This window comes from Podarcis liolepis, assembly GCF_965112155.1.
Source record: "Podarcis liolepis genome assembly, chromosome: 7".
NCBI classification, from domain to species: domain Eukaryota; kingdom Metazoa; phylum Chordata; class Lepidosauria; order Squamata; family Lacertidae; genus Podarcis; species Podarcis liolepis.
The window spans coordinates 26,626,014-26,649,906 of NC_139561.1; the positions used below are offsets into that span (position 1 = coordinate 26,626,014).

Below are 23,893 nucleotides of genomic sequence, written 5' to 3' on the forward strand. Positions count from 1 at the left end.
GAGCTTAGCTTCTATTGCTGTTACTGCTGGCTCCACCAGTGACTAAAGACACTGGGCTTATCAGGTTTCATCTCCTGTTGTTAAAGATCTCTCGGTTTTCCAAAAATGAGTCATCACTTAGCCTAATGACTGAAAGGGAAACATTCGGCCTTTTCTGCTGCATTTGCCAGAGTGAAACCTCCCATGCCTATTGGAAGCCTCCCATTGCAAATGCAAACCTTACAGCGTAGCATTTCAAATACAATGCACTCAAGCATAACATTAAATGTGTATTAAACTGATATCTTTAACACCTCAGTGCTTTTGCATGGAGCAGGTGCTTTTGCATGGAGAAGGTCCCAGAAGCAAGGTGGACCAATGGCCTGATTCTGTACAATGAAGCCCTCCAGGACCCCTGCCAGATACACCCGTCTCTGGCCCTGCTCTACACTCTCCTCGATTGCTTTTTACCTGGCTTGAACTGTGATAACGCTTCTTGCTTGCCTGGATGAAGGACGGACAGACTGTGAGCATGTTGCTCTGACTTTTGATGACTAAGTGTGTAAGAGTCATATCCGTCGTGTTGCCCAATTTTGTCTCTGGCTCCACCCACCAACATGGGCACATGACCCCATGGAAGATTGCCCAGGAAGGAATGCAGCCCTCAGGTTGGGGGGAAAGCCCAGCCTTGCTCCAGTGTCCCCCCACCCACCCACAAATTTTATTAGCTCGTAATGAATGAACTGAGTCTCCTTGTGTCTCTACATGTGCAGTTTCCATCACGTCAGAGGATTTGGTTTTGCACCAATGAGCAACAGGAGGGTGTCAACAAATCCTGCCAAGACTACAAGGTTCAGTTCACCTGTCCAAAGACATTTTGTTGACATGAGATACATTGACGGGAACGGACAGACACTTTGTATGCAGGGAAAGTCTCCTGCCTGTAACCATTAGGTACCACTGCTTGCCAGTGTACACAACACTGAGCTACATGGAGCAATAATATGACTCTTATCAGATATTAGGTGCCTTCAAGCCCCAGGCCTTTGCTCAGCGTTCAAACCAAAACAAGGGTGAGCATACAAAACTGACTTATACTGAGTCAGACCATCTTGCTCAGTATTGTCTACACTGACTGGCAGAGGCTCTCCAGAGTTTCAAGTGGCGGGTATTCCCAGTCCTACCTGGAGATGCTAGGAATTGAGCCTTGGGTCTTCTGAATGCAACACAGATGAGTTGTGGCCCTGCTTAATTACACTGGGTTGTGGCCAACTACATTCAACACAGATGAGTTGTGGCCAACTACATTCTACCCATTGAAATTAATGGTCCTATGGTAGTCATGGCTGTTAATTAAATGGGTCTACTTTGAGCAGGGTTAGCTTTCAAGCCATTATTTTCAATGCCACACTTATATTTTATTTTTAAAAATTCTTTATTTTCTTAATAATAATTCTTAAGAAAATGAAGTTCAGCTGATGACCGCTCCTGAAAAATGTTGCGCAGGAGGAGAAATGCTGAATGCTGTCACAAGAGAGACTTCTCTCGCCACCTGAAGTTCCCCTTGATTACTGATATAAAATGTCAACAAAGCATAATGATAACAAAGCAGACATGCATGAAGTGTAAAATATTGACTGGGCAAATCAAGCGAACAAATAGAAAATAAAATAAACAGTGGGGGATATGAGTAACTGCAGCTCGTCTATAAACTCGTAAACAGAAGGAGGTTAAGAAGATATATCAGAACACTCCTGGGGGCACAGAAAGAAGAGCTTTCTGCTGCATGTTAGATTTCCCATTTACTCTGCATCCACTCTGCTTCCACCACTGGTTTAGAAAGTGGTGTTACATGCACAGTTTATATCTACGATCCATATTCTAACCTGTATCTATCATATTCTTTCTTGGAAATGCTGCATTTTGATGCATTTCCCCCAAACCAGCTTCCGTACAAATAGAGAAAAAGAACAACAAAGCTACATTTTAGGCCCATGATATAAACGGAACCAAGGTATGTAACCAAGTGGATTTGTTTGAAGTTCAGGTACAAGTCAGCTTGCAGAAGAGAGGTTGCAAGGGGTTAAGACAGAACGAGGAACTTCTAGAGTCCCATACTATCCTTGAATCTTTATTTCTATGCTGACTTATCTCTCTCTATCTCTGTCTTTGTTGACTAGGCTGATACATCTTAGGTTGCGTCCTGTTTACAACTTCCTCCTCCTCACACTTACTTCTCTCTATCGGACCTCAAGAGGAGTTCACCTTGGAGTTATCCTCCGAGAACAATGGAGCAAAAACAGCTGCCTTTTTTCTTCTCCAGATGAGCTAGTTAGGTTAGAGACCTATAAAGAAAAAAAAATCTACCTGAGTTACTTCCTTACTATAAATTACTTCGTTATTTTTCTTAGTCTACAATCATCTCCGTGTGTGAGACTGAAACAGGTGGAGTCTGCTCTCCAACCAGATTCACTAGCCAAACGCCCTAAGCTTTGCATATAGAATCGCAGAATGGTAGAGGTGGAAGGGACCCAAGGGTCATCTAGTCCAGCCCCCTGCAATGCAGGAACATGCAGATAAACCCTGCGGCCTTCAAAGAGCTCTATCAAGTAAATGGAGTCAAACTTCTAACAGGATTGCCACGGGGGAAATAAACAGGCGCCTCAGTAAGCAAGCTCTGTTGCATACAGGTGCCGCGATTGTTGTCACGATCAATATCACCATTCTAAAACGGATTCAGAATCAACAATGTTTCTTTTCTTTTTATTTAAAAAAAATTTAAACAATTTCAACATAACAAATTATCAGTCCAAATAATCAATTACATTGTTTCCACACACACCCCGCCATCCCTCCCACTCCCCCCCCCCACAAGAACTTCCCTCAGCTCCCCTCTCTGATTTCTTTGCACATATTTTATAACCTCTGCGCGTTATAAAATTGTATCTATCTTTGCCTTATCTATCAAATGTTCAACTAATAAATTTGTGGATGTTTATTCAAAACCTGCCAAGGAGTTCAGATCATTTTGTTGTCTTTTTAAGTAATTTGTAAAAAAAAGTTCCCATTCTTCCTTGAAGTCGCGATTGCAGGACCAACCGTTTTTCTAATGACAGAAGCAAGCGTCCCACTGTGTGTCCAGGGTCACTGCGGGCTGGGACGGAGCAACGGCGGCAGAAGTTCTCTGCACATGCTTAGATGTCACTGTTTCCAGCCTGGGAAGGCTGCCTCTGAGCGCGTCCAGAAAACCGTCCCTCCTTAGCGATCGCTTATTCCGCGAGAGCGACGCCTCTGCGCGCGTATACTGCACAAAACTCTTCTCGGGGCTACGAGAAAGCGCTCTCTGGACATGCTCAGAGGCGCCCGGTGTACCCCCCTACTTTGGCTCCTTGGGTCCAGTCCGGAAGCTGAGCGCGCTGGCTCCGGTGCCCAGCCCTCCTCCGGGCCGGCCCCTTCCCCGCCCCTTTGGATCTCGCCTCGACTTGGGGCGCCCGAGGCAATAGCCGCTGCTTCTTTCGCTTTCCGCGGCGAGTGAGCGAGATGTCGGCGCGCTGTCGCTCCGCGGGGCTCCTCCTGTATGGGGCGCTGCAGCTGGTGGGGCTCCTGAAGGTAAGAGAGGCAGCCCCTTCCGTGGGCTCTCCCACCCCCAGGACAGAGTCGTCGTCCCCAGGTTCCCCCACCCGGTGTCCTTAGAGCTGCCCCGTCCCATTCAGCCCCCAACCAAATCACAGAGGCAGGCTCCCACCCAACCCCCATCAAAAGACCCCACTTCTTTTCCTAGAAGCACAAAGCGCGACCCCCACTATCCTATTCAGCTTTCCCCCCCCCAACCCAGTCCACGGACACCCTCCCAGCCCCAAGCCAGCCCTCCACCGCGTCCTTAGGACCCCCAAGAACCGAAGCCAGGAAAAGCCCCTCAGTCCGCCGCCTCACCCCCCGCCAGGCTCCTGCCCGGACAGTGCCAACCATTCCTGCTTTTCACTGTGGGTTTGCCTGGGGTTTATTTTTAATAGCATTAAGCAGTTAAGAATCGTTTTTAATTAATTATACTCCATCCACTGCCAATCCCCTGTTAACAGATGCCTTACTGTGTCCTTAAAGCACAGCCCCACATTCGATTTAGCACCTAAAGTTCTCTGGAGTGCATTCCATGTCTCCATGAGACAGGCAGACATCCAACAGGTACATGCAACAGTGTGTCCCTATGGCTCTATATCTCCATTCACGGGAAAGCTGTTATATTGCCCCCCCTCCCAGGATATTGCTCTGTCCCTTCCCCAGAGGCAGAAGGATTACAGTGGTACCTCGGGTTACAGACGTTTCAGGTTACATACGCTTCAGGTTACAGACTCCGCTAACCCAGAAATAGTACCTCGGGTTAAGAACTTTGCTTCAGGATGAGAACAGAAATCGTGCTCCAGTGACGCCATGGCAGCAGGAGGCCCCATTTGCTAAAATGGTGCTTCAGGTTAAGAACAGACCTCCGGAATAATTAAGTACTTAACCCGAGGTACTGGCCTTCTGCCGCTGCGCCGCCAGAGCACGATTTCTGTTCTCACCCTGAAGCAATGTTCTTAACCCGAGGTACTGTTTCTGGGTTAGCGGAGTCTGTAACCTGAAGCGTATTTAACCCAAGGTACCACTGTACATGCCTCCCCACCCTAAAAACATATATTTGAATCTCTCCACATTCAGTGGGGCAGGGAATGATTGCTGGAAAATACAGGTTACCATAGCTATAAAACTTCAGCAGCTCGTATAGTCTTTGCATTACAAAACAGGCGATACAGGCAAGGTACTAAATAAACACTGTGTAACGCAAAGGTTTAGAAACTTTGCAAAGACTAAGCCTTTGTAAATGCCACTGGACTTTGGACAGTAGAATATATACAGTAATACCCAAGCAGTCATATGCAGCTTCACGACACTGAAGTGCAGACATTGTGTGTTCTATCAAGTCAATGTGTTCTGAAATATCTACCTGAGCTGATGGGATATTTCTGTCCAATGCTGACTGCGCCGCAGCCATGAAATGCAAAGATCTGGTCGACCAAAACTCTGATATCCTCAATAAGAAAGCCTGTTGCAACAAGTGTGTTTGAAGAAAACGCCACAGGCACATTTTAATTTATAGTCTTCTTCAGAGGCAACAAATTGGAAGAGAGCATTCCTTGCGGGTGGGCTCAGCAAATTCATACGATTGACAATTCTGCTGCAGCAGTTTTAAGAAAAATTGTCCAAAGCTCACCTGCAGTACAGAAGTCTCCAAGTCCCAAAGAGTCTCGGTCTTCACTTTTGTTGTAAAGATGCACTCCGTTCTGCTTTGGGTTGCAACGACCTTCACAGTCCCCAGGACCAAAATAATTGGAGGAAACCAGGCCAGGGGTGGTTGGATCCAGACCACGTTTCAGCTTCTTCCAGTGGGAGTTTTGAGCAGATAAGCATTAGACTGCCTGGTGCAGAATGTCTGGCTAGGAACAGAGTGTTCCAGGTTCAAACTTCTTTGTGGCCGTGGACCAGTTACGACCCTCTCAGCTTGGCAGGGTTGCTAGGAGGATAAAATGGGTGATAGGTGGGAGGGAGGGAGAATGGTGCTCAGCACTTTGCGCTCATTGAAAGAAAGGTGGGATGTAAATAAAACAATCAGATACCCGTTGTCGACAGTCCTCCAGGAATGTGTCTCATCCCACTTTCAATCACAAGCCTATTATGTGCCTACTCAGAAGTAAGTCCCAAGTTTTTGATTTGGGTTTCCATTGAAATGAGGCTGCATTTTAATGTTTTAATGTTGTATTTTAATCTTGTTTTTAAGTTGTATTTCAATCAATTTGTTTTTATATCGGTTGTTAGCCGCCCTGAGTCTTGGCTGGGGAGGGCAGGGTATAAATTATTATTATTATTATTATTATTATTATTATTATTATTATTATTATTATTATTAAGTGCATAGGATTGCAGCCTAAAGCTCACAGCCGCAAACATCTGGTGGCTGTCACTTTGCTCAGAGCTCACCCTGATTTGTTGGCGAAAAGTTTTTTCCCCAGAGAGGTTAGGTGATGTTGGTTATTTATCAAGTGGGTCTTCTGATTTGTTTGTGGGCTGGTTAGATGACATCAGACCGAGGAACTGTTATGCCACACTTTCCAGCACATTTTCCTGGCATGTTTCTTACTGCAAAAAAACATATCATTTTCTAAAAAATAAAAATAGGAGAGGCAGCAGGTTTGTTGAGCAAGGGCCCCAAATTCACTTCAGTTTCTGCTGCCTGATTTTACTGGTGCGTGATTGTATCTCTTTTGCGAAATAGCAAATCTGGAAGAGTCTAGAATTTATTTATTTCTATAGCACAATTTCTCTGCATGAGGCTGTGGCCAACTAAGTCCTGCGTACTTAAGAGTGAACCCACCGCTACATCCAGTGCTAGCCTTAGGCATCTGGTTGGCCACTGTGAGAACAGGATGCTGGACTTAGATGGGCCATCGGCCTGATCCAGAGAGGCCTTCTTAAAATAAAACTTCAAGCCCTTTCTTTAAAATTCCCAATACAAAGCTGCCCTTCCTATACCTGTCACGCAGCTCTTTTGAGGCATGTCAGTAACTTGTGTAAGGGATGTGGGTGGCGCTGTGAGTTAAACTACAGAGCCTAGGGCTTGCCGATCAGAAGGTCGGCGGTTCGAATCCCCGTGACAGGGTGAGCTCCCGTTGCTCGGTCCCAGCTCCTGCCAACCTAGCAGTTCGAAAGCACATCAAAGTGCAAGTAAATAAATAGGTACCGCTCCAGTGGGAAGGTAAACGGCGTTTCCATGTGCTGCTCTGGTTCGCCAGAAGCGGCTTAGTCAGGCTGGCCACATGACCTGGAAGCTGTACGCCGGCTCCCTTGGCCAATAAAGCGAGATGAGCGCCGCAACCCCAGAGTCAGCCGCGAAAGGACCTAATGCTCAGGGGTCCCTTTACCTTTACTAATAACTTGTCTGTGTGGGATGGACTCTTGTGTTTAAGTTTCTTTTCTTTGCACTGAGTTGACATTTGCTGCTCACCACAACCCCTTTTTTTTCTGGAGAAAGCACAATCTGTTAAGTCCTCCTGGTATACATGGGAAGTTTTGGGAATTTACACTTTCTTTTTTCTTTTTTGTCCCAATGCCCTCTCTCTTTCTTTGCATTGAATTTACATTAGAACTCCTCTTGTCATTTTGTTGCACAATTTGAAAAAAATTGTTGGAGTCCTCTGCTTGGGATTTCGCAGTTCTAAATAATTATGTATCACAACCATTGACAGAAGCTCTACATGCAATCAGGACTATGCTGCTTTTTCCTCTTCCAGCAACCGTAGGCAACACATGCAATGTTGAAGGCAAAGTCTTCATAATTACACCCCGTATGCAAGTAGTGCATGAAAGGGCCTGGATTTTATTGGAAAGTCCCAGAGCTCTTCCACTTGACTGAGCATTCGTTGTTTATTGAACATTCATCCTAATTTGCTTGCAAAAAAACCTTATGCAAGGCTTAGACTATGTCTGGTCTTTATTGAGCATTTGTTTCAATTTGCAGTTTGCAGGACAAGGAGCATTCGTCCTCATTTGCTTTGCGTACTGTTTATACACCCACCCACCCCACACATTTCAACGCATTTCCTTTTTCCTAACTGCAAAAGTCTGGTTCCTTTTTTTTAACAGTGGATTTGCTGTGTCAGGGTGACAGAGCACTTGAATCAACTTTAATTGCCCAAACCAAAATTTCTCGGTATGTGTTTGAATCCTTCTTGCAAAACAGTGACAGGCTGGAGGCACCCTCAGGCCTGATCTAGAAACAGCATGTTTCTTATTTTGACTTAGCTCATAACTGTAGCTCCTTCCTTTTAATTTCTAAGATTCAGCATCACTCGGTGAAATGGGGACTTTAACCTGAGTTTAGGGCCTTCTCGGTATGGCGCCCACCCTATGGAATGCCCTCCCATCAGGTGTCAAGAAGATGAGTAATTATATATCTTTTAGGAGACATCTGAAGGCAGCCCTGTATAGGGAAGCTTTTTAAGGTTTAATGTTTTACTATGTTTTTATATATGCTAGAAGTTGCCCAGAGTGGCTGGGGCAACCTAGTCAGATGGATGGGTACAAATAAATTATTATTATTATTATTATTATTATTATTATTATTACTACTACTACGACAAAAGTTTGGTCTTGTTTACTCCTTTGATCAACGGTGATGGCAGCAGGGCAAAGGCCAGAGGTAGACAGTGAAAGCATGACTCAAACACAGTGAAGACTCATATGCTGGGGGTGGGGACCATAAATAGTAAATACTTGACTGGCTGGTTTATTCCGAACTTCTTATCTGTTCCATATGTTTACCTTCAACTTAGTTTAGCAATGAGCAGCAAAGGTATAGAGGTATACAGTGTTATTTTTCTAGAAAAAGAGGGGCCAGAACTCAGCAGAAACTCCTCCCTTGTTCTCTTATAATGGCAATGGCGCCCACCTGGGAGGTGCCAGAACCGAGATCCAGCTGGAAAAAAAGCCCTGGATGTACCGTAAATAGGCAAAGGTTTGCATCCTGTTTTATGACAGACTGAACAGAAAGATCTCCCCCTTTCGTTGCAGATTTTATTAACTGAGAAAAGAAGGGGATTCCCAGATTTGAAGAATTAACCAGCATGGACAGCTATTAACAAGGGAGGACAATGGTAGTAGTATTAAAATAGATACATATATGTATATTTTCATATACAATATGCACATATAAGAGATCAGATGGGTTCAATAGAAACATCACAGCGCCAGCCCTATCCGTAAAAGTAAGCGACCCTTAGAGAGAAGAAAGTTGCAAAGGGATGATTGTGTCAAGCTGCTGATTCTGTAAGTTCACCCTATCAGCCATAAAAACAGGAAGAAGAAGAAGAAAAGGAGGAGGAGGAGTTTGGATTTGATACCTCGCTTTATCACTACCCTAAGGAGTCTCAAATGGACACGGGTGGCGCATGTGGTCTAAACCACAGAGCCTAGGACTTGCTGATCAGAAGGTCAGAGGTTTGAATCCCCGCAATGGAGTGAGCTCCCGTTGCTCGGTCCCAGCTCCTAGCAATTCAAAAGCACGTCAAAGTGCAAGTAGATAAATAGGTACCACTCCAGTGGGAAGGTAAATGGAGTTTCCGTGCGCTGCTCTGGTTCGCCAGAAGCGGCTTAGTCATGCTGGCCACATGCCCCGGAAGCTGTCTGTGGACAAACGCCAGCTCCCTCAGCCTATAGAGTGAGATGAGCGCCACAACCCCAGAGTGGTCCACGACTGGACCTAATGGTCAGGGGTACCTTTACCTTTACCTTTAAGGAGTCTCAAAGCAGCTAACATTCTCCTTTCCCTTCCTCCCCCACAATAAACACTCCGTGAGGTGAGTGAGGCTGAGAGACTTCAGAGAGAAGTATGACTAGCCCAAGGTCACCCAGCAGCTGCATGTGGAGGAGCAGGGAATCGAACCCGGTTCACCAGATTATGAGTCCACTGCTCTTAACCACTACACCACACTACAACATCACAAGAAGGCAATAAAATAATAAACATAGGAGGCTTAAAAAGAACGAATGGTGTAAAATATACTTCTTAGTGGAATACAAGGTTCAGATTTCTACCAAACGTACCAGATGTTCATGCATGTTGCCAAATAAACACATATTTAGTGGGAATGTGCCAACCATGAGATTGTTTTGTCATGTTAATCACAAATGGCCCCTAAGCTGAAGCAAAGCTGGAGAGGTCTATTTCACTGCCGGTGGCATGTATTTTATGAGTCAGATCCCCCCCACCCCATGGCAACAGGTATGACTTTTCCCATAGAATAACAGGGCCTGTCCTTCCACCCGTGAGAGATCACTAGATGAACAGGGTTGTAAGGTACGAGGAACATATTGGTATTTGCGGTAGGGGTGTGACTATGTACACAAGTTCGGGAAGCAGGTTGCAATGGAGATGGGTATTGTTGTTGGCCAGCAGGTCACCTTGGATGCTGAGCTATGTCTCTTATTCATTGATGAGAGTGCCAAGGCTAACCTTGCTTCTTGACAATTAATTCTCTCTCTGCTGGTTGCTGCTTGTCTCAAGATCTCTAAACTAAAAAGGGAAGTAAAGAGGAAGAGGCAAGAATAATAAAGCTGGGATTAAATCACGGTTAAGTTGAGGATGAAATCTGTATCCTTTGACATGGGGATGGGGAAGTGGTGACCTTCCAGATGTTGGTGGACTCTCATCAGCCCCAGCCAGCTTTGCCCAATGGTCAGGGATGATAGGAGATGCAGGCTAAGAGCATCTCGGGACCCAAGCTTGAAGAACACTTGTGTAGACAATACAGAGCTAGATGGACCAATGGCCTGACGGAATCTAGCACAAGGAAATATAATTAGGTCCATGCCTGATCCAGTCCTGCATCTGTTCTCAAAATGCCCTGGGAAACCTGCAAACAGGACCCAAGCACAAGAACCCTTGTTTCTGGTACAGTGGTACCTCAGGTTACATACACTTCAGGTTACAGGCGCTTCAGGTTACAGACTCTGCTAACCCAGAAATAGTGCTTCAGGTTAAGAACTTTGCTTCAGGATGAGAACAGAAATCGTGCTCCAGTGGCGCGGCGGCAGCAGGAGGCCCCATTAGCTAAAGTGGTGCTTCAGGTTAAGAACAGTTTCAGGTTAAATACGGACCTCTGGAACGAATTAAGTACTTAACCCGAGGTACCACTGTATTCAGAAGCATTTGGTGTTTCCAGCTGTGGAGGCAAAGCATCACCATCATTACTAGTAGCCAGTGATAGCCTGACCCTCCATGAATATTCCTAATCCTCTTTTAAAGCCATCCACGTTGGTCCCCGTCTCTGCCTCCTGTGAGAGTGAGTTCCATAGTCTAACCATGCGCTGCGTGTAAAAGTCCTTTCTGTTATCTGTCCTAAATCTCCCAGCATTCAGCTTTGTTGGTTGCTGAATGCAGGGAACCAGGCAGAGGGCCTTCTTGGCAGTGGCGCCCGCCCTGTGGAATGCCCTCCCATCAGATGTCAAGAAAATAAGGCAGCCCTGTTTAGGGAAGTTTTAAATGACTGATGTTTTAATGTATTTTTAATGTCTTGTTGGAAGCCACCCAGAGTGGCTGGGAAATCCCAGCCAGATGGGCGGGGTAGAAATTAATAATAATAATAATAATTACAGTCATACCTCTTGTTACCTTAGCTTCAGCTTACGTCTTTTCAGGTTGCGTCCCGCAGCAATCCAGAAGTACAGGAAAGGGTTACTTCCTGGTTTCCTCGCTCGCTCATGCGTAGACGAACAAAACAACGTCATGTTCATGCGCAGAAGTGGCGAATCACGACCCGCGTGTGCACAGACGTGGGTTACGTTCGCTTCAGGTGGTGAACGGGGCTCCGGAATGGATCCTGTTCACAATTATTGCATTCTAGGAGTTCTAGTGCTGCTTAAGAAGGAGAAAACTTTTCTCTAGTCACTTTTTCCATGCCACACATAATTTTAAAAAAACCTTACCCTGTGCCATCTCTTGCTCGCCTTTTCTCAAAATTTAAAATGCCCCGAACACTGCAACCAACTCTGCAATTCTGTGATTCTACCTTTCCTCATCTGGCAGTCACTCAATCCCTTTGAACATTTTGGTTGCCTTGTATGGCTGAGGCAGCTTCTCATACATGTGCCTGTCTGTTCTCATGGTTTCTTTAGCTGCGATTCCTGCATTGCACTCGATGGGTCTCTTCCAGCTCTTTGATTCTATGGTACGTCTCGTCTCTCCCCACCCCCCATCTGAGCAATGATTTTCCCCCTAGAGCTTCCTAGAGCTTACCAGGGAAACTGCCTGCTCAACATTCCCATAGGAACAAGTGGCAATCCCACACACCAATTCCTGAACAAAATGTTTAATTAACAGCTGCCTCCCTGCCAAAATCTTATCTGAGTGAAACAGTTACTTGGAAGGAGTTGGAAAAGAACAATATTTGGCCAGAGGATAATCTCAGCTTTTCAAAACAATACAAACGTTACCCTAACCTCCCTTCCTATTTCATTTTCTACTACATTTTGCTGTTTGAGGCTGAACCAGAAATGGTACTGTATTTTTCGCTCTATAAGACGTACTTTTTCCCTCCTAAAAAGTGAGGGGAAATGTGTGTGCATCTTATGGAGCGAATGCAGGCTGCGCAGCTATCCCAGGAGCCAGAATAGCAAAACAACAATCCCTCTTGCTGTTCTGGCTTCTGGGATTCAGAGTATTTTTTTTTCTTGTTTTCCTCCTCCAAAAACTAGGTACGTCTTATGGTCTGGTGCGTCTTATAGAGCGAAAAATACGTCTGCTGCCTCCAAATCTTCCCCAACAACCACCTTCTGCTCCCTTGCTGTAACTGCAAGGAGGGCTAATCCAGTCTGTGGCTGTTTTCAGGTGTGGTTCCATCACTTGGCAGCAAATTCAGGCTGCGCCATTAAAGCTGCTCTGGAGATCTCCCCAAACAAAGATGCTACCCCAAATGGACAGACTTTTTTGCAGGAAGGAAAGTGACGGTGAAATGCTTGCTTTGAAGCAACATCACCTCGCTTCCCTGCAAACATGTCAGGAGGAACATTCAATAAGTAGGTCATTTGGGAGTGCCCAAATCTGTGCCCTGAAGCACAGAGTTTTATTATTTATTTGTGTTTGCTTCTCAATGCAAATTGACAGACTGGGACCCTAGGACTGTGGATGCTTCCTACCTAGAGGTGCTGGGATTGAACCCAGGAGCTTTTGTATGCAGTTCATCTGCTCTAACCACTGAGCTACAACCAGCTTAGCATATGCGTTCCTTTGCGGTGCACTTTTTAAGAGCACACCTCTCCTCTCTGTGCCACATGAGTGTGGGAGCTTCAGCTGCCAAAGTACTCCCAATGCAATACCCCTTCATTAGTTGAATGGTTCCCTTTTTCTTCCTATATACATAAAAACACAAGGCTGTCGTCACACAGCCCACACTGTGGGATTTGTAGTACATACCTCATTGCTATCCTGGATCTGTATGAAGAGAGGGAGCAAAAGAGAATGTTAAAATTGCATTTTTAAACAATGGCAGGGGTTCGAATAAAGCAGGGTTGGGGGGACACACGTGGGTCTGGCGAGCAACATAAGCAGGAGCGGTAGCCCCTAGTCTTATACAATTTGCTTTCTTTGGCGGTACACACCTTTGAGAGCTAGTTACAGCTTTAGGTTAGGACTGGGCAGACCCCATTCCAAATTATCATAGAGCTACTCACTGCCTTTCAGCTCAGTTCTACTTCGCAGGGTTGTTGTGAGGGCAAAAAAAATGGAAGGAAGCATGTATGCTGCCTTGAGCTCATTGAAGGCAACGTGAGGATACCAGTGCAAATAGTTGTGCAGTAATTTTTCCATGCTGAGCTGCAGTCTGCCTGCAGCGAAGCTTGCTACCTCCTTAACACCCACACTCATGGTTTGCACAAGGGGGTGGGGGGAAGGTATCGCAAATAGGCGAATTACAGGAAGTGTGACTCAAATCCATCTCCGAAGTGTGACTCTCACGTTAACTGTATCGCTGTGTTTTGGAAAGGGCTAACGTAACAGTTAGGAAATAACAGCGCCTTGCGGTGAGTCATCGCCCCAGAATGAAGAAACCCACAGACAGCTGTGCCAAGTATCAAACAGGCAACTGATCAAGCCAAGGAGAGAACAGCATTTATTTATTTTTTAGAAAATCGATAAAGATAATATTGGAAACTGCCCTGTGCCCATTGGTCCATGTAGCTCAGTGTTGTCTACACTGACTGGCAGCTGCTCTCCAGGGATTCAAACAGGAACTTCTCCCACCCCTACTTAGAGGGTTAGGGGTTGAACCTGGAGCTTTCCGCATGCAAAGCTGTTGCTCTACCACCAAGCTACGGTCTTTCTTTTAAACGTGAAGTAAGATTCTAGCCCTCATGTTTCTGGAGAAAGGGCTGATTTATACTGAGTCAGACAAGCAGCCCACCCAGCCCAGAACTGGCAGTGCTCTTCAGGGTTTCAGGCAGAGGGCTGCTGTGCCAACTCAATGCTGCTGCTGCTGCTGCTGATAATAATAATTAGTGTTTATTAAATCTGTATACCACCCTTCACCCATAGAACTCAGGGCAGTTCACAACATAAAAATACAAGATAAAAAACACAAAATACACAATAAAAACAAGAACAAACCAATAACCCCACTCCGCTAAAGACATTTAAAAGGGTATAGAGTTTATAGGGCGATCCTGGGAGTGACGCCACCTACACCCCACAAGTTTTCATGCAGCAGCTGTCAGAGCAGTGGTGTAGTTTGCAACTTCAAATTGTAGAGGTGGAAGGGACCCCGAGAGTTGTCTTATTTTCGAATTTTATTGTTATTCATGTTTTTATACTGTATTTTATGCTGCTTTTATAATTAAGTGTTTTAAAGTGTTTTAAATTTGTTGTTAGCTGGCCTGAGCCTGGTTTTTTAACTGGGAAGGGTGGGGTATAAATAAATTACTATTACTATTATTATTATTATTATTATTATTATTATTAGTCCGACTCCCTGCAATGCAGGAATCACAGCTGACAAACAGTGGGCAGTTGGCCATCCAACCTCTGCTTAAATACCTCAAAGGAAGAACGTTTTAATTTTTTTCTGAGAGGCCAATGTTCTCGCAGTTGCCATCTTCCAGGAACTTTGTCTGATAACGGTAACGGGCTTGGCTGAAACCCCAAAGAGCTGCTCTCCATCTATGATAGTCACCAGTCGGGTGCTTGCTTATCTCATTGCAGAGCCCACTAGAAATGGGGGAAACACAAAAGCCCACTTGTGCTGATGTTAGAACTTTTCCCAAGTGGACCCCCAAAATTCTCCACCCTACGCGCAGGTGGTTTGGGAGAGTGGCAGCAGCTACGTAGCTGAATTTCTCCAGTGGGAAGGAGAAATTGCCCAATGCTTTCTTGGGCTCACCATTGGCCTCAGCATTGCCAGAGGGTGCCGATCAGGGCTGTTGTGTGGTCTGGGGAGAGTCCCAAGGGCTGTATAAGGATTCCTGGGTCAGGGGGACATTCTTTCCCCAGGCCTGAGGTTAACCACTACGCCATAGCAGACCTTTGGAATGGGCTTTCCCCGCACAAGTGAAATTTGGGTCATGTGTAGGATGCGCATCCAAAAGCCCCCCTTTCGGTGCGACAGTGACGTTCTTGCACAAGAGTGTGGTCTCACAATGAATCATGCGCTCTGTGTTTCCTGGGCTTCTTCCTTGCCCCTCTCTGTGAGCAAAATGTGACCCGGTTGGTGTCTCTTTCTTTAATATCGCTCAATGGACATTTATGTTTTTCGGAGGGAGCAGGGAGCGGAACTTCGTTTCCCTTTTTCATATGTGCAAAATTTTGCTGCTTTGCGCAGCGACCTCAGATATTCTGTTCTTCTTTTTTCGTTCCACAGCCACAGGTTCTGATGTCAGAAAGTGGGTGGCTTCATCACTGTGGTTTTGTCATGCAGCCGATATGGCTATTCTTTCTGTTGTTTCCTGTCACCATCTCAGCATATTACCCCCCTTTTAGCTGTTACCATTATGCGTTCTGGGTGGGCAGAGTTAGTCAGCCCGTCACCGCTTCTCCCCCTCTTGAGTTACCTTCTCACCTGAAGAGGGGTTCTAGCTCACCTTCCGCCTTCCTCTGTGACCTTGAGGTCTACCACAACTGACGAGCGCAGGGTGGGCTGGTCTCACGTGCCTGAATGAGCAAATCTGTCAATTTTGGTTCTCTCCGCTCATCACTTTTTCCAGTCTTCAGCTGAATTCTCCACATTTCCACATCAGTTTGCAATTTCTTTTCTTTTCTTTTCTTTTTTTTTAAAAAAAAGTTATCATGAAAATGCACCAGAGTTTTCATCCAAATTTCTTACTGAGGCAGTATTCAGCTACGTACAGTCGTACATTAGAAGTCGAATGGAATGCATTCTGGAAGTCCATTTAAAATGTTTGAAAACCAAAGCATGGCTTCTGATTGGCAGCAGAACATTACACTCCAAGACTGTTCCTCATTGCTCCTCTATAATCCCTTGCGTCCTTGGCAAGTAGATTTTTGGCGCACCTGAAGGCGGGAGGGACCACGGACCATAAACCCAAAAAGTTTGCTTCTTGCCACCTTTCACGCTCCACAAGTGACTTCCCCTTGAGTTGACATTGACTCATACTAGGAGATACTTTTATGGGCACGATGAAGAGATTCAGTTTCAGGTACTGGGCTGATCCTGACAAGAATGCCAAACCATGGCTTGCTGCTACATCAGTGCATCTCAAGCACTCCAATTCTCCCCTTTCCCTTTGCATGCAGTGATCCTCCCTTTCTGCACGGGGCAGCTGTAGTTTAATGTTTCATCAAAACTAGTAAACCATGGCTTGTTCTTGCCAAGCAGCTCAAGGCTAGAAAGCATGGTTAGGGCTCTCCTAATAGCGAAGGGAAAATCAATAGGCATTGAGTAATCCTGCGTGTGCAGCTTGGCTTAGTAAGAACATAAGGAATGTGGAACAAACAGAGCTATTCCAATTAGACTAGTATCCTTGGCAAGAATTCTAACCACCACTTGTGAGATGGTCCACCACAAATGGACCAGTAGCTCAATGATGGGCCAAGCCCAACTTTCTGCTAATTCACATGATTCTATGTGGTGTCAGTGATCTTCCTTTCGGCCCTGTTTATCTACCATGCCGAAGATAAGTACTTTCTGGAAAACCTCAGCCACATCACTCAAATGCATTTATTTCATGCGGTCTGCTTTATCTTTCTCTTTGTTCTTGAATGGAAGATTTCTAGATTAGGAGCTACACTGCTGAATGAGGTTGACTTTTAATTTGACTTTTAATTTTGCAGTGGACCTTGATCTTGTGTGTTCTGTGCAAACCACAAACAGATTGGCCTAAAAATAGTTCAGGCAGCTGCAAACCTCTTCCCTTGCTACGTGCCCCACCCCCGCGCCAAGCTGGCCTGTTTTCGATGTCTTAAATAATGTCTGTTCACAGTTGCAAGCCTTGCGGTTTTTCTATTGCTTGCCGCATTTTCCTGAGTGACGCTTGTTGGAGCTGCTGAGCCATGCAGTTAAGAAATGTGAATTTTCATCATCGTCATCATCAATTAATATCATCACCATCAATTTCAACAGGGCTTTGAAAGTGGGTATCTCCATCCCACTTTACATCTCTGTTGGAACTATTTTTTAATGTGGAATCATTTTTAAAGGTTGTATCCAGTTAAGGTCCCCTCCTCACTATACATTTAGAATTGCAGCATTGTAGAGGTAACTCAAGGGTCATTAAATTCAACCCCCTGCAATGCAGGAATCACACCTCGAGAATCACTGACAGATGGCCATCCAATCTCTGCTTAAAAACCTCCAAGTAAGGAGAGTCCACCACTTTCCGAGGTATTCCATGCCACTGTTGAACAGCTCTTACCATCAAGAGGTTCTTCCTAATGTTCAGTTCCAAGTCTTTTTTCTTATAATCTGAATCCATTGGTTTGGGTCCTACCTGCTGGAGCAGCAGAAAGCAAGCTTGCTCCATGTGGCAGCCATTCAACTATTTGAAGATGGCTTCTCAGTCTTCTCTTCTCCAGGATCAAACCATGACACTTCTTCCACTTCCCTGCTGTGAAATTACCCTAGATGTTCATATGCCAACCACCTTGAAAACCAGTAGGCGACACTGCCCCTAGGTAAAAAAGGTAAAGGACCTTTGGATGGTTAAGTCCAGTCAAAGGTGACTATGGGGTTGCAACGCTTATCTCGCTTTAAGGCCTAGGGAGCCGGCGTTTGTCCACAGACAGTTTTCCGGGTCATGTGGCCAGCATGACTAAACCACTTCTGGTGCAACAGAACCCCGTGACAGAAACCAGAGTGCACGGAAGCGCTGTTTACCTTCCTGCTGCAGGGGTACCTATTTATCTACTTGGACTGGAGTGCTTTAGGTTGGCAGGAACTGGGACAGAGCAACGGAGCTCACTCCATCGCACGCGGGGATTCAAACCACCAACCTTCTGATCGGCAAGCCCAAGAGGCTCAGTGGTTTAGACCACCTTTGCCCCCAGAAAGCAGCCAAGTGGTAGAACCATCATACTAAATCACTCCGTGGGCTCTTAGCCTATTGCTTCATCTGCTCAGGTTTCTCAGACTTGTGCCATGAAACTGAATGGTGGAAGGTTTAAGACAGTATACAGTAAAGTATACAGTAAAGATGTGGGTGGTGCTGTGGGTTAAACCACAGAGCCTAGGGCTTGCCGATCAGAAGGTCGGCGGTTTGAATCCCTGAGACGGGGTGAGCTCCCATTGCTCGGTCCCTGCTCCTGCCAACCTAGCAGTTCGAAAGCACAAAAGTGCAAGTAGATAAATAGGTACCGCTCCGGCGGGAAGGTAAATGGCATTTCTGTGCGCTGCTCTGGTTTACCAGAAGCGGCTTAGTCATGCCAGCCACATGACCTGGAAGCTGTACGCCGGCTCCCTCAGCCAATAAAGCGAGATGAGAGTCGCAACCCCAGAGTCGGTCACGGCTGGACCTAATGGTCAGCGGTCCCTTTACCTTTACTTCACACAGAGCATAGTGAAATTCCAGAACAGGAGGCAGTGATGGACACCAACATGAGTGGCCTTAAAGGAGGACCAGACACATTCATGGAAGAGAAGGCCTATTGATGGCCACTGGCCATAATGGCTATGCTCTGCCTCCTCAGCTGGAGGCAGAAATGCTTTTGAACACCAGTTCCTGGAAACCACAGGAGTGGCAGGTGCTCTTCTGCTTGGGTGCTGCTTGCGGGTTACCCACAGGCATCTGGCCGCAACTTTGAGAACAGGATGTTGGACTAGATGGGCTATTGGCCTGATCCTGCAGGCTCTTAGGTTCTTAGGCTGATCTATTGCAGCTTCCATTCCTCTTCTCAAATGGAATTCAAGTTTGTCCTCTTTTTTTTCAAATTCTCTCCGGTGTTAAAACTTTTCTAAATGTCATGAAATGCACAAGGCAGACTCTGATGTGCATTGTGATGTTTCACGTGGCCAGCACTGTCTCAGCTCAGCTTGCAATTCCTTATAAGTTCTTTGAACCGAGAGCAAGCCCCTCTGCTCCAAACTATTTCTGGTTTCAAGCTTAAGCTAAAGTCAGCAACAGCCCAAACCAGACATGCAATCATTCCTTCCTGGGTTTTTCTGAGGGGGCTAACACCCAGAACTGTATTGGTGTCTTGCACCTTGTTCCTCAAAGCCCCAACTTAAACACATTAAAAAGAAAAAGGAAAACAAGTAACTGGATTGTTGCTAGCTTATTTTTTTATTGGCCAATAGCCCACTTAGAGAGAGTTCTTAGTTCTGAATGCTGTTAAATGCCTGTCAGAGAAGTAATTGAAACATTTTCCCTGTGTACTAAAATGACACTTCCCTTTCAGTGCAGATGTTTATCTTGGCTGCCAAAGAACAAACTTAGTCAAGTCACTGTGGGGTTTACAGTAAAGCATGGAGGAAGGCTGCCCTTGATTTTGGCCTGTTCCACCTTTTGTTCCTACTTCTGATTTCTCTTATTATCTCCCTGCAGATTATGTTTGCACATGTTTATTAGGGTAGCAATTGGCCCAGATAGGTATACAGGAAGCTGGCTTGTACCAAGTCAGAACAGTGGCTCATTTACCTCAGTATTGTCTACACTGACTGGCAGTGTCTACACTAGAATTTCAGACAGGGGTCTGTCTCTCCCAATTCTACCTGGAGATAGGTAAAGGTAAAGGACCCCTGGACGATTAAGTCCAGTCAAAGGCAACTGTGGGGTTGTGGTGCTCATCTCGCTTTCAGGCTAAGGGAGCCAGCATTTGTCCACAGACAGCTTTCCAGGTCATGTGGCCAGCATGACTAAACCGGTTCTGGCACAACTGAACACCGTGACAGAATCCAAAGCGCACGGAAACACCGTTTACCTTCCCGCCACAGCGGTACCTGTTTATCTACTTGCACTGGTGTGCTTTCGAACTGCTAGGTTGGCAGGAGCTGGGACAGAGCAACGGGAGTTCACCCATCAAGGGGATTCGAACCGCCGACCTTCTGATCGGCAAGCCCAAGAGGCTCAGTGGTTTAGACCACGCCACCTGGAGACGCCAGGGATTGAACCTGGGATTTCTCCATGCAAAGCAGTGCTATATGCAAAATTACTGATTTGGTTTACTATTAGAAATACAGAGACAGAAAATTATGAAATTATTGTGAGGTTTAATACGCTGTTTGTATCTGGACAACTTTTCTGCTGTACTTTATTGGAAGGAGAAAAATAATCATTTCCTTAATAACAATTTATTTAACTCAAACAATAACTCAATAGCGTATGTATCCATGTTTGTTAACTGATGTGGTTAAACATTTTTTTCGACTGAGTTTTAGCACACATGAAACACTTAAAGCAAATCCTTATTTCCTGATGAATAGCCTTTGGACTATAATGTAACTTAAATAGGAAAAAAGATTTTTTCCCCCCCTCCAAAAGCATTTTATTTTAAAAATCCAATTTAAATTTTGAAAATCTGATTTTTTTTAAAAAAATTGATTTTTATTCACCCTGCATGTAATGAATCTCTTCCTCTCATACCCTCTGCTGTGCACATTGCACCGTCAACTATTTCCGAACCATCGTTTCTAACAGCAGGAAACTCATACGCACAAGATACTCCAGAGTACCTATTTGTGGCCTTGTTGTGCCCATAAGAAACAGCAGCCTGTGGAGTCGCTTTTTCCCCACACAGCTGCGCACTTCGATGCCTTTCAGCTATTGATTTCAAGGCGTAGTATTGACCCCTTCTATGTTGACTCCAACATTAGGAAACTTTGGCGCCAGTGATGAGTTTGCGCCAGAGCCCAAGGCCACTTCATTCCCATGCTGCTGTGGTCACCTGGTCAGTGGCGGCACAGATCAGCTCCCTCATTAATCTGCCAGCACATCCACATGGTTGGCCCTGAAATCCTGTGTATAATGCCATCTGGAGAGAACACCAACTTTTCTCCAAATCAAAGCCCCTGGATTTCAGCTTAGAGCAGGGTTTCCCAAACTTGGGTTGTGTTCGGACTACAATTCCCATCATCGCTGACCACTGGTCCTGCTAACTGGGGGTGATGGGAGTTGTAGTCCCAAAACAGCTAGACCCCCAGGTTTGAGAAACACTGGCTTAGAGGTTGTTGGAACCAGTTGCCTGGGCTCTGGACGCTGTCATGATGAACTCCTGCGCTTCGAGATTCAGCATGACACCACTGTGGCTGAAATACTAGTTATACCTTGGTCTGCTTGGATCACACATTGGTTCTGCTCAAGAGTGAACTAGGACTGGATTTGCTATCTCTTGCTCCTTTGCCCCTAATCAGTGTCTCACCCGTTCCTAAGGAGCTCAGGGTAAAGGTAAAGGGATCCCTGACCATTAGGTCCAGTCCTGACCAACTCTGGGGTTGCGGCGCATATCTCGCTTTATTGGCCAAGGGAGACGGCGTACAGCTTCCGGGTCATGTGGCCAGCATGACTAAGCTGCTTCTGGTGAACCAGAGCAGTGCACGGAAACATTGTTTACCTTCCTGCTGGAGCGGTACCTATTTATCTACTTGCCCTCTGACGTGCTTTCAAACTGCTAGGTGGGCAGGAGCAGGGACTGGGCAACGGGAGCTCACCCTGTCGCGGGGCTTCGAACCGCCGACCTTCTGATCAGCAAGTTTAACCCACAGCGCCACCCACGTCCCACAGATCTCAGGGTAGTGATGGCCAAACTCAAGCTTTCTCTCCACTCAAGACCTATTTTCTCTCTTGATCTCTGCAGGTGTCCTCACTACCGTACACCCCCCAGAATCAGTGCCAGAATCCACGCACGGAGCGATATGACGAAGCCATCCGTAAATGTTGCAGCTTGTGCCCTCCAGGTAATGTGTTTGCAGTCAGTCCTAAACGTTAAGCTGATGCATTCATCCAGCTCATTCATCCAGCTCATGGGCATCTGAATAGGAAATGGGTGTGTTGGTGGAGTTTGTCCACTAGGGCAAATGGAGCCCCATCAAGCTCAGCCTCAATCTCCTCTGAGCCCAACTGCTCTTCTTTCTTACAGCCAGTCCAGGAAGTGGCCCTGTCTGTCAGCTTCCTCCTCCATAGTCTCAGTGTTGCCCTTGCAGGAAGGAGGAAGAGGAGTGGGAGGCAGGCAAAGGTGCAGTTAGTTGTCTCTGCCAGTCATTTCTTCTGGCTCCAGCAGTTGTTGATCTCCCTGCAGTCTGTCCCAGTGGGCACCAGCCACCACTGGCCCTCTCCCTGTACAATATGAAGAAACTCCAGGTGTCAGGCAGCAGGAGAACCAACCCCCATGGAACTTATAAGACAAGGAAAAGTCCTTACCACCTGCTTTCTATTCAATATTTACAAAAAGAGGCTTGAGAACGCAGCCTCTTCAAATAGTGGTGTTGTCCCGAGTAAATCTCCACCCCCCTTTTCTTCCACTTCCTTTTTTTTTTTAAAAAAAATAGTTTTTATTAAGAATTTCAACATAACAAATCAAAAACATATCATCTTCATTCCCCCGCCATTTCCCCCCTCCCCCTCCCTGAAAAAACCCTCCTTCCCACCCCCTATCCCCCAGACTTCCCTCCGTTCCTCTCTCTGGTTTTTCAACACATATTATTCTCTGCATAGTATAAAATTGTAAAAAAAAACCTTAAATAATATATCTATTATGTTAACAATAATAAATTTGCATTTGTTTATTCAAAACCTGCCAAGGAGTCCCATTCATTTTGTTGTTTTTTTAAAGTAATTTGTAAAAAGTTCCCATTCTTCTTTAAAGCCACAGTTGTCCTTGTCTCGCAGTTTGTATGTCAGTTTCGCCCGTTCTGCATAGTCCCATCAATTTCCCTTGACACTGTTCTTTTGTGCCTTTTCTTCCACTTCCTTATTCATCAACAACACCCACCCACCCCCTTTACGGTGGCCACTTAGGGCCATCAGTCTCTGAGTTCTTTGCTCTCCTACTTTTAAGGCTCGCCGGGTTCTGGGAGATGGTGGGTCTGGAATGCTTTCTAGTGATAACATGTCAGCCAGCTGCTCCTGCTCTGTCTCCTTCTCCTCCTCCTCTCCCATTATTTCCCAACTTTCCCCCTCATCTTCCTCCGAGCTGTGACCTCCCGCAAACCCCTGTTGTAATTCTGAACTGTCTTCTTCTTCTCTGGAAGGGTCCGGCTGGGGAGGTGGTCTCCACCATTCCTCCTCCTCTGCCCAGTCCCTAACTTCCACCAGGGGTCCCTAACTTCCACCCAGCTGTTCTCTCCCCTGCCACCCAGTTTTTCAAAACTCTGGGCCATGTGCACTCTACGACAGAAGCAAGTCTTTGCCCTCCCCTCCCCCAGTTGCCAAAATTTGGCTGAACAAGCAGGAAACCAGCGCGCAGGGGAAGAGAGCGAGCTTTGCAAAGTGGTGAATGTCAAGCAAATTAGCTGGGTTTCCTGTGTTGCAGGGGAGTCAGTGACCAGAAGTGTGTCTTCCAGAAAGCTCTCAAAGGAGAACTCAAAAGAGAAGTTAAAGGGCAAAGCCTCCTGTTTACAGTGAGCTTTTGCCATATGAACGTTCCCTTAACCCAGAAAAACAAAAAAACAAAAGGAAGTGTGATTTTTATAAATGCATGTATGGCAAAGTCTGCGAGCCATCGCATATTGAAAAAATATGCTCCACTGATCGCTAAAGGAGTCTATTAAATGCATACTGATCTACAGAACGTAAGAAGCTTGCCCTATTCTGAGCTGCAGTATTGATCCATGTTACAGGCAGTACTGTCTGTGCCAGCCTCATTCATCCCAGAGGATCTCCGTAAGTTCTGGACTACAATTCCCATCAGGAAAGTGTAGTTTTAGTCAGTGTGCTACATAGCAGAGGCAGCCCA

The 23,893-nt window shown here is 45.8% G+C and overlaps 1 protein-coding gene across 3 annotated transcripts in view; it reads left to right on the plus strand.

Moving 5' to 3' along the window:
* Window positions 1-3,060: 3,060 nt before the first annotated feature.
* The window catches only part of TNFRSF1B (TNF receptor superfamily member 1B), a 42,442-nt gene continuing 21,609 nt past the window's right edge, over window positions 3,061-23,893 (plus strand). The window contains exons 1-2 of one of the 3 annotated variants that reach the window (XR_014528406.1): window positions 3,061-3,588; window positions 21,797-21,896. Coding sequence is in view for 2 of the 3 variants with exons in the window: in XM_083513126.1 (XP_083369252.1) it covers window positions 3,520-3,588; window positions 21,797-21,896 (169 nt within the window). In the remaining variant the exon portion in view is untranslated. Of the gene's footprint in view, window positions 3,589-5,568; window positions 5,705-21,796; window positions 21,897-23,893 lie in introns of those variants that run through there. The other 2 variants (XM_083513126.1, XM_083513127.1) reach the window with 2 other exon arrangements.